Source organism: Centrocercus urophasianus, unplaced genomic scaffold (assembly GCF_019232065.1).
Source record: "Centrocercus urophasianus isolate 14NV4802_14NV808 unplaced genomic scaffold, USGS_Curo_1.0 seq_35, whole genome shotgun sequence".
NCBI classification, from domain to species: Eukaryota; Metazoa; Chordata; class Aves; order Galliformes; family Phasianidae; genus Centrocercus; species Centrocercus urophasianus.
This window is the reverse complement of record NW_024884922.1, coordinates 601,010-611,444: the sequence shown is the minus strand read 5'-3', so window position 1 is coordinate 611,444 and position 10,435 is coordinate 601,010. Positions and strand designations below refer to the sequence as shown.

Here is a 10,435-nt window from a genome sequence, read left to right as displayed (position 1 = left end):
TTTTAAGCTCAAGTTTCTAACTAAAAATTAAGCTAAATATATTTAAACAGCTGGAAATGACATGCAGGCAAATTTCTCAAAATACGGAACATCCAAGTGATTTAGGTACAGAGAACAGACAAAGAGGTTAGGACTGAGATATGTAGGCAGCTCTGTATGGCTTATTGTCTATGGCTTTTTCCATGTGAAAGCAAATAAAAAACTTCTTAATGAGAGGCAGCCCTGAAAGTAAAATCTCTACTGTTGCTTCCTCAGCTATAATAAATCTTACTGGACCTAAATGGTTAAAAGAGATGAACTCCAGTGTCTCTCCATTTCTGGAAGAGCCATTTCACAACCCAGGAAAACTCAATATTGAGCAATAAAGGAGTAACAAATTAATCAACCATGGAAAAAAAATAAGCCAAGGTCATGATGATGGCTTCCAGCATTTCTGATGATTCTGAAACTCAAGAGCAGAAAAATTTTAGAAGATTTAGTCTGGTTTGTACAAGAGAATTCAGGGGAAATACAGTTGTTTGAATGGATAATCACAGGGAAATTCTGGCTGCCTAAACATTAATGCTCTAAAAGAATGACGTGCCTTCATCTCCATAAAAAGAATACCTTAATTCATCCGATGCTGCAGGCTTCTTATTGCAGGACAGCTTTCCTAAAACTTACATATAATTCTTAAAAATAACTTTGTAAAGTAGTAAGGGCAGTATCAGCAGGTTTTCAAGAATCCTAAATTGGTAATGATAATGCCATCTTCTGGCAAAAAGAGAAAAGACCTTCACCACTGCACAGCAAATAACAGCTAGAATTTCCCAGGTATTGCCAGGATCTAATTTACTTTTTTGAGATTACGTTGTTTTCTGGTACAGACCAATATAGCATTCTTTGAGGTGATAGTTCGATATAAAAGCCCAACCAAACCTTGATCCCAGCAAAGCTATGAATAACTTCACTAAAAATAGAACAAAGACAAAAGTCTTAAGTTCCTTAAAACAGCTGAATATAACCTCTGTTCTGAGAAGGAAGGGAGTGAGTTTGAAGGCACAATTCACTATGAGCATGTAGTTCTAATGTCAAAGAGAGGTAAGTCAGTTCATTTTGTTTATGTGGCGAAGACCTGAAGTCTCCACAACCTATTTCTTAGCAAAAAAGTTTTACAAAAATCTCAGCATTACAGCACTTGCCTGATGGTAATGGATAAGTACTTATTGTAAACAGTGTATATATTTCTTAAAGGGACCAAACTGAAAGCACAGATCACTCTCCTGCTTTGGTACTATAGGGTTTTTAAGGGGCACAAAGATAGGGAATAAATCAGGTGTAAGTACTGGAAAATAGTGATTATTTGTATTGTGAGGAAATCAATTCACCACAGAATTATGCTCTAGGAGCTGATCCTCCACTTTAAAATGCTCTTTTAAAATACTTATTAATTAGCTTTTAGACACATGCTTTAAGTCACAATGCAAAGTAGAGAAAAGACTGGCTTTCAAAGACAGTGTCAGTTACTGAGCATAAAAGGAATCTTGTACCTGCACAGATTATATTAAGAATAAAGCAGCCTTAGACCACTTTATCTGAATCCTTTTCATATTCTGAAATATTAAAGATCTCTGAAAGATTAAAGATCTACTGCTCACTTAAGTAAGCAAAGCACACATACACCCTGATACCTGCTACTCATATTTACCTGGCAATTCTAGTCAATTTTCATTGGTACTTCTTATTGTCACCACTCAGACATGTAACTAATATCACTATAGCCATGGAGCTCTTAGAGTGGGTCCAGAGGAGGGCACTAAGATGATCAGAGGGCTGGAGCACCTCTCCTATGAGGAAAGGTTGAGGGAACTGGGCTTGTTTAGCTTGGGGAAGAGAAGGCTCCAGGGAGACCTCATTGTGGCCTTCCAGTACTTGAAGGGAGCATATAAACAGGAGGGGGAACGGCTGTTTATGAGGGTGGATAGTGATAGGACAAGGGGGAATGGTTTTAAACTGAGACAGGGGAGGTCAGGGTTAGATATTAGTTCTTCACACAAAGGGTGGTGACACACTGGAACAGGATGCCCAAGGAAGTTGTGGATGCCCCATCCCTGGAGGCATTCAAGGCCAGGCTGGATGTGGCTCTGGGCAGCCTGGTCTGGTGGTTGGTGGCCCTGCACATAGCAGGGGGACTTGAAACTAGATGATCATTGTGGTCCTTTTCAACCCAGGCCATTCTATGATTCTAAGATACGATTCTATGATGTAGTGGAGAAGTGAAGCAATCTTGTGTGCTGCTCCAAGCCTTACAAATGTAAATTAATGCAACTATACATTTCGCTCTGCAAGTGATCCATTGCCGTCGTTCTGAATCATAAAATGTGGTCTGACTGTTAATATGAGGAACAATTCTCAAGGGCATCTGATAAAAGTAATCAACATACAAAGCCTAAACATCACCTTGTTTTCCCATCTGTCACTCTATATCAGATAAATCAGTCCACCTCACAGCTTAGAGAAACAAACGTTAAGAATCTAAAAAAATCCATAAACACATGTACGTATGTTAACTTTTCTGACCACAACTATACCAAAGTATTGTACTCATTGTTAGTAACAGGTTACCCTAAGATGTCTTCAGAACAGGCTCTGAGTCCGTGTTTTTTTGGAGTATAAAAGCAGAAAATCAAAATGAAGCCAATTTTTGCGGACAATCCTGTAGGAGAGAAAAGGGAGACTTATTCACTCATGTTACCAATCACTTACCTTTATTTCTTATTCATCTGAGAACTAAGTTCTTTTCAGACTATGACAAAACCAAGTCTGATTGAGCCCTCCAGAAGTGAACAGCTGATATGCTTCTCAAAGGTAGCACACCAAATGCTTTCTCTTTAATTATTCTGATCCCATCTCTCAGACATGAGGACATTACTGTGAAGAACAGGGTCACAGAGAGATTGCACTTTTATAAATACAAGCTCCACAATAAGAGATATTATTTCCATTTAAAAAAAGGTGATTTTATTTAATGCAGTAGATGGGGAGCTATGAAACTCTGCTTCAAACATTTATAGATCACTGCAGCAGATTCATTCATAAAATCGCAGGATTACATTACAGAAATCCCTGTCCATGTACATGAGATACTAAAGCTTTTTAGTTGAAACAAGCGTTGTAGCAGTTCTGAACATACAAGAAATATAGCTGAATGCTACCAATAGATAACCATCTATGGTCTTTGTTTAATAACTGGGAAGGAGGGAGCACTTCTGGTGTTGACTGACAACCATTATACAGCCCAACAATGACACAGGTCTCCTCTGTGCACCAATGATGCAGACAACCCTGAATTGCTATGATTAATTTTTGTATTCTCTGCAACAGACTTAAAAATTACCACTCTGTGTCAGTTATTGTGTTTTCAAACACTTTCTAATTTGCACGAGATGTTCATTATGGCAATAATCCCTTCACACCAAGAATAGCACAGCGAGCTCAGCAGAAGAGACCCACAGCTGACACCCGACAGCTGCTGGGAACAGCAGCTGCATGGAAATGGGAAGTGTCCAATACTCAAACACACTCCAAGAAAAGAATCCCAGAGTTAAATCGGGATGCTGATTATTTGAAAATTGTGCCTAGGATTCTCCTGCCAGTGAGATTTAACAAATGGCACTCAATATTTACTTTATAATTATACCTAAACAAGCTGCTGTGCATCTGGAATTACACTGCAAAGCTCAGAGGGACAACACACGCCTGTGGTTTGCCTCGAGGCAGTCATTGCTCTCCCTGCTACATTTAGTCCCAGAAGGACCAACTGTGTAGTTTCAACCTGTTAGGAGCCTGCAGGCATTCCTCCGGGGACACACAGGGCATGCAGCTCGCGGGGAAGGGATCGGCCACTTACTGACGGCTCCAGGCCGGGAGCCGAGGAGGTGGCCCGCGGTCCTCGGACGAGGCCTGGCAGTCGGATCACAGCGCGCTCCCCTTCCCTCTTTGCCGACCTCCTCTTCCTTCCCGGAGCCCACAAGAGGGGACGGGGCTGCGGGAACGGGGACGGGGCTGAGGGAACGGGGACGGGGCTGAGGGAACGGGGACGGCACGCTGGGGAGACCACCCGCCGCCCCTCACCGACCGTGGCAGACAGGGAGGCGGCGGCGGCGGCGCCCAGGCCGCGTCTCCATAGCAACGGCGCCTTTCGCGCTTCAAACACTCGCGCCCACCGCTAGCGAATGGGGGGCGAGGAGGAGGTGGGGATGTATCGCGATTGGTTGGAGTGAATCGTCAATCCCGCCCCAGTCCCGCCCACTCTCCATCCCGGAAGTACAGGTGAGGGCCGGCAGCGCTGCGTTCCGTGCGGGTTTCGTTCTCTCCTCCCGCTCGACTTCCGGGCCGCTTCTCCCCAGCTCCCCTTTCACTGGTCCCGGCGTGCAGCTCTACGTGGCGTCCTGGGATTGCGGCGGTAACGCCCCCTCTCTCGGCCCCCACCCGGCCCCTCCGTCGTGGGGCCGCCAGTCCGGCTCCCCTCCTCGGCTCCCCGCCTCTGGAGAGATCCGGTCACACCCGAGGGCCGCCCGACCTCGTCCCGCACACAGCCAGAGCCTGCCTGCCGCCCGCGGCACGGGAGCGGCGGGCTGGAGGCTGTGCACCCGCGGGCTGTTCGTCCTTGCGGGGTCGTTGCGGCCGCGCGGCGTTCCCTGTCTCGCCCGGGAGGTGGCGGTGACGTCCTGGTCGCGGTGTGCGGGGCCCTGTCTGTGATGCTGGTAGCGAGGGTTGGGTTTGGTGCGGCTGATGGGGAAACTTGCTGAAAAGCGTAAAGAGGAGTGAAGCGAGGGGGCTGCGTGCCGCCCTGAGGCTTTGCTGCTGGTGGGTGATGTTACCCTGTGCTCTGATCTCCACACGGAGTTGTTGTCACGGTGTCTCATAGGACGGTGAAGGGGAAAACAGCGCTGTGTAAATGTGTTTTCTATTGAAAACAGCGATGCTGCCAAGGTAACAAGTTCTACCTGAGGCAGGGAGTTGCTGTGTGCTTTAAAATGGATTTCTCATCTGCTTTGCTTTTGGACTTTAAGAACTGGTTGCCTTGGCTACACAACTTTTGCTTCCAGCACTTGTCACTTAAGAGGTGTGTGGTTGCTACTTACATCAAATTAATGCTTAACTTGAGTGTCAAGAAGCTTTTAATTTTGTATCACAGCTTTATATCTAGGCCGGATGACAGAGCGCCCATCCTCTGGCATCGTGTTGCTCAGCTTTGCCGCTGACATCCTGAGGAGTTCTGTGCTGCAGGGCATCTGTGTTGGCAGTTATTTGTGTTTGTCACTCCCAAGTAATGTTGAGGTATTATCTTTGCACAGTGTCTTTAGATTTTTGCAGTGAAGAAGCTTCAGACTGTTACATTTCTGGCTTCTGTTTTACTTTGTCATTTTACCTCACTCTAACGTAGCGTGTAAAATAGCAACTGCAAAGAAGTGGCACACAAGTCATATTTCATGCTCCTTGAGAACTTTTTTTTTTTTTTTTTTTAGTTTTCTGTGAGTTTCTGGTTTTGAAAGGAAAGGGCTTAATTTTCACGTTGATAGTTCACATGGGTGGTTACTAAGATGCAGTTTAGCTATGCAGTAACAGTGAAGGATTGGATGACTTTTAGCCTGTGCTGAGAACATTTTCTGATAAACATGGCTTGTCTGCTTGAGCTCTGTGTTATTTGTGCTTGATTCTCTGTGCTCTTCTGCTGCTCTTCTTGCAGTTAAGAGGGGGACATGGCTGTAAGAGCATGTGGCTTGATAATCTACAGAAGACTGCAGCCATCACCATCTTCTAAGGCTGCTGACAGTATTGAATACCTCCTCCTCCAGACATCTTATGGGACCCATCACTGGACCCCCCCCAAAGGTGATGTTTGTTCTGATAACTTCAGTGTTGCTTGTGTCAGGAACGATATTTCTGACTGAATTTGGCTGAATGCTCCTAAGGTTAGCTTTGGGGGCAGTTAACTAGCTACATTCACAGCTAATTGTGCTCTTTGGGCACCAGAGTGAGAAGCTGTATGGCTCTACCAGAGCCAGTATTTGGTGGTACATGGTGGTACCAGAAAAATCACAACACAGAAATATTTCAAGTACATTCTGCGTTTTCTTAAATACTGTTTCTTCCCCCTAGTTTGTACTTCTTATTTTGTAAAATACTACTCTAAACAGGAGTTTATGAATTGGGGGGAAAAAAGCTACTAACAAAATTAGCTAATTAAAATTAGCAGAATTAATTAGCTGTGTTCTTCTGTTAATGAGCAAACTTTACAAACCTCTCCTTCTGTCCACTTCACCAAAAACCTAGCTAGAAGAGTTTGCAACCTAGTGGGAAACCAAGGGCCATAACTATTATGAGAGGAGAGACCCATGTGAAAAGCTTTCTCAGGGAATGCAGAAATTCTGAACATGCCAGCATGTTGGCAAGTGAAAAGTCTCAAACACGTGTATCTCGTGCAGTCAGATCGTAATGTTAAGGTTTTATAGATTAAAAAATGAAGGAGTTGTTACATTTTATGTTCTCTTCAGTGTGAGTGGTCTTCAAAGGCAGTTCCAGGTTGCAAAAATTTCCATACAATACAGATACAAATTTAAAGTGATTATAACTTTTAATACTCCTGACACCTCTCCAGGTGCACACAGGATACAAGTCTACTTATGACTACAGCTGCACGTTGATATCTTTAAAGTTCCCTAAGCAACCTTTATGGAATTAAACTGCTTGCCTGGATTCCCCCACATAAACACCACTCTGATCTGTGCTCTTAAAACTGTGACCTGGTACAAATTGAGTCTGGTGAGACGAGATGCAGGGTTTGTTTTCCTCCTCAGCATATTGGGACTGCATGAGTGTGAATGAATTTGAGGAGCTGAAAGCTGCAGTGATGTGCTGTCCGTTGTCCTTTTTCTCTTCCGGGTAGGCAGAGTATACCACTCAAAGCTGGAAACTTGCTGAGCTTAGGGCAGAGGTTAGCAATAGTGGGGTGTGCTGGTTACCTTTTGCTGTGCTGGCAGCCCAGTGGTAGCATCCGTGTCCTGTGAGTTGAAATTGGACCCACCCTCCAGTTTTATTGCTGCCTCAGCTCACTGCATTTTTGGTATTGATAGGTCATGATTGTTATAAACTTGTTCTTTACTGTTCTTGGATGTTCTGTGGGACTTGCTGTGGAGAAGATAAAAGAAATCTAGTTGTGCAAGACTAGGTGTATTCTTTTTCTCAGCCATTAGTAGAAGTCCCAGCTTTGGAAATATGCGTATTCTTCAGAAAGAAGGAGACTTTGACTTGCAGTGCTGAGAGTCAGGGGAAATAATTTTTACTTAAAGCTACTGTGTGTTTCATCTCAAATATTTAAAACATCAAATGCAGTGTCAGATGCTGTTTTTTGCAGTTATTTTTTAAATAGAGTTGTGTTTTACATTTGAGAAAGTGTCACGTAAAAGGATGGTTAAGTTACTGATACATAAAGATGTAAGAGAGGCCTCTTGACAAAGCAAAATGAACTTCCCACATACACCAATTTGATTACTAAAAGGTGGCTTTGGGTGCCTGAAACCTGAGAAAATACTTGTCTCTGTGATAAGTTGTGGCTATATGCAGACACCTAAATAGAGAGTGATACCAGAGGCAAAATAAAGCTTTTTTTCTCTCCCCCTTAACCCCCCACCCCTTGAAGCCTCTCAGCTCATGTTTCATTGCTTTTTTGAGATCTTGCTTGGCTTGTTCTATTTATGGTCTTGTCTGGATCTTTCATGAGAAAACCAAATCTGACATTTCTCAACAAAAATACAAACAGCTGGGGATATGGGGATGTGTTATATTTATCCTTTGTTTGTAATGGCCGCTCTCATTCTAAGCAACATAAAACAAATAGGGTGTCCTGGAGAACTAAAACAGCCACTGGCAAGACTGGCATTGAGGTGTGCTGTACTTCACAGGGTAATATGGAAAAAAAGTACAAAGACTCTTTAACTGCTGCATGACCCAGTGCAATAGAAAATAGTGGTGGTCTCTGATAACTTAGCATCCAAATGTTAGCATCCAAGTGTTCCTACTGTGGCTCAGGAATTGTAGCCTACTTTTGGAGTACACCAATATTAACTATGAAGCATAGCAACCTTGTGTGTTTTCCAGCTAGTGATTTCATGATTGACTTCTTAGTGGTTTAGGATGTGCTGAAACAAGGGAATACATGAAGCTGATTTGGTTCTGTTGGTAACTTTCACTTTTTTTTTTTTTTTTTTTTTTTCTATAAAATAATGTTGAAATTTTATAGTGTTCATGAAGTTGTCCTAAGCTGTGAATCAAGAGATTCAAAGGTTTTTTTTGTGAAACTCACCTTTCAGATGGAATTTGCTAGTGTCTGGTGTCATTGTTTCTGTGTTGTTTGTGTGAATAAGAGTTTTGCAGAACTGAGTCTTGAGCTTCACTGGGAGGGAAGAAGTTGAGGGAGAAGACTAAGAGTCCTGGAAATCAGCAGTCTCCTTTTGTGCTGGCTAAAGGAAAAATACTCAGTAAGCACTCAGTTCTTAGCCTGAGGTGTAGTGTTAGCTGGACCACTGTGGGTGCGTGGTGCTCCAGAAGAGGAGGGTAGGGCTGGGAAGAAAAGATTTCTCATGCTAACGGGCCACTGGTTATTTTGAAAGATGCGGTATGAACAACAATTGTAAAAGCCACAGGAGCAAGATCAAGGCATAAATGTTTGAAAAGCAACCTCCTTTCTCTGATTCTAGCTTGATTATTCGTCCGCTATTGCTTTCTCTCTTCTCTCTCTTAATATTTCTCAGTTGTCAAATGAAGAAACAATATCTCAGTTTTTGTCTTGAAGATTTGTTTTTTTTTATGCTCTTGACAGGCCATGTGGATCCAGGAGAGGATGACTTGCAGACAGCCTTCAGGGAAACACAGGAAGAGGCAGGTCTTCAGGCCAGTCAGCTCACTCTTGTAGAAGGGTACAGGAAGGAACTGCACTATCCTGTCCATGGCAAACCCAAGACTGTTGTTTACTGGCTGGCAGAGGTGAAGGATTATAACACAGAAATTAAGCTCTCAGAGGAGCACCAGGCTTTCCGCTGGCTGAAGCTGGAGGATGCTTGCAAATTTGCAGAATATGAGGATATGCAAGCAACTCTGAAAGATGTGCATCAGTTTCTCAGCTCTGACAAATAAATGCTTTTGTGAAGAGCAAGAAGAATTTTTGGAGAAACAGCCTGATATATATATTTTTTTAAACTTAATTTTAATTTTTGGCAATAGAAGTACTATGTGGCTGCAGAAATATACTTTGTTTTCTAAACCTCTACAAAGTCAGTGATAGATACTTGGGGCTTTTAACGAACTTTGTCTCCCATAGCTGATGTAAAAATAATGTGGTCTGACTGAACTGTAAGATGAAGAGGTGTCTGAGTTGAAGCCTTGAGCTAACAAAGTCTCTCTGTGTTCCTCTCCATTTTTTTTTTCTTAAAGTGCTGAATAATTGTGTCTATTTTTTAAAATCGAGCACTTGATGTTTCTTGACTTGCTGATATAGATCTGTAGTGTTGTAAAAATGAGCATATGGAGATTTTTTAATTATAAAATGTGTATTGCAGAAGTCGCATCTCCCATTTAAAATAGGGCAGCAGTAGTTCTGTTCCCAATTCCTCTGCTGATATGCTGTGATTACTTGTCAAATCATTTCAGGTCTTGTTTGTTTGTATCATGAATTTATGTACATGGCTATTATTCTGTTACGAAAATAGTTGCTATCCGAGGAGTCTCAGTAAACTGTTGACATCCAGTATTTAAATGGTGAACTTGGAGTTCTTTTTTTCCCCCTTCCTTTTTGTTCTCTAATAGACACTTATACATACATTATTCAGAAGGTTGTGACAGGGAAATCTATGGCTGCCTAATAGAGCATTTTCTGCACGGAGTATGTGAACTAATAGGCCTTGCATCTGTTTGATTGCATCAGTGTTGGCTGCAGGCTGCACACGCAGGGGCAGCACAGTCATGCATGTTGTCAGTGCTTTGCTGCAGATAATTCTGTTGGATGATTACAGTAGGCTGTGTGGTACTTTTGGCTTCTGCATCTTCACCTGCATCAGCTTTTCTGTGAATCTCTCTTTTGTCTTTGACGTGCTAGCACTTTGTATGATCACTGATGTTCTGTTAGTAATGACTCGTAATCCTTTGGGTTTTTTGGTAATACCATAAAAGAATGATAGCATTATTAAATTATTGAGAAAGAGAACAAGTTTTCTGAATCCCTAATATCTCCCCCTCGTACTCCCTCCCAAAAAAGTCCCTTCTTCCCTTTGTCCTCTGTAGCTTTTGCTGCCTAAGCGCTTGCATTTTACTGCTTTACAAAGCAAGTAAGTGTATGAGAGGGGGTTTTGCTTCTATTCTGTTTTCCTCCTTGCTTCAGGAGGGAAGATGGTAGTTA

The 10,435-nt window shown here is 42.8% G+C and overlaps 3 protein-coding genes across 5 annotated transcripts in view; 2 read left to right on the top strand and 1 right to left on the bottom strand.

Moving 5' to 3' along the window:
* Positions 1-2,691, bottom strand: part of KIF24 (kinesin family member 24) — a 32,202-nt gene extending 29,511 nt beyond the window's left edge. The window contains exon 1 of the mRNA XM_042831250.1: positions 2,605-2,691. The gene's annotated coding sequence lies outside the window, so the exon portion shown is untranslated. The remainder of the gene's footprint in view (positions 1-2,604) is intronic.
* Positions 2,692-4,273: 1,582 nt separating this feature from the next.
* Positions 4,274-10,435, top strand: part of LOC122166991 (myogenesis-regulating glycosidase-like) — a 37,189-nt gene continuing 31,027 nt past the window's right edge. Inside the window, exon 1 of the mRNA XM_042831168.1 lies at positions 4,274-4,311. The gene's annotated coding sequence lies outside the window, so the exon portion shown is untranslated. The remainder of the gene's footprint in view (positions 4,312-10,435) is intronic.
* Positions 4,281-9,790, top strand: NUDT2 (nudix hydrolase 2). 3 transcript variants are annotated; one of them, XM_042831170.1, is made up of 4 exons: positions 4,322-4,444; positions 5,180-5,322; positions 5,732-5,877; positions 8,864-9,790. In XM_042831170.1, exons 3-4 carry the CDS (start codon positions 5,745-5,747, stop codon positions 9,175-9,177), a joined length of 447 nt encoding a protein of 148 aa, XP_042687104.1. In that variant the 5' UTR covers positions 4,322-4,444; positions 5,180-5,322; positions 5,732-5,744; the 3' UTR covers positions 9,178-9,790. The 3 variants fall into 3 exon arrangements, with proteins under 3 accessions (XP_042687105.1, XP_042687104.1, XP_042687103.1); XM_042831171.1 differs by lacking the exons at positions 4,322-4,444; positions 5,180-5,322 and adding an exon at positions 4,281-4,311; XM_042831169.1 differs by lacking the exon at positions 5,180-5,322.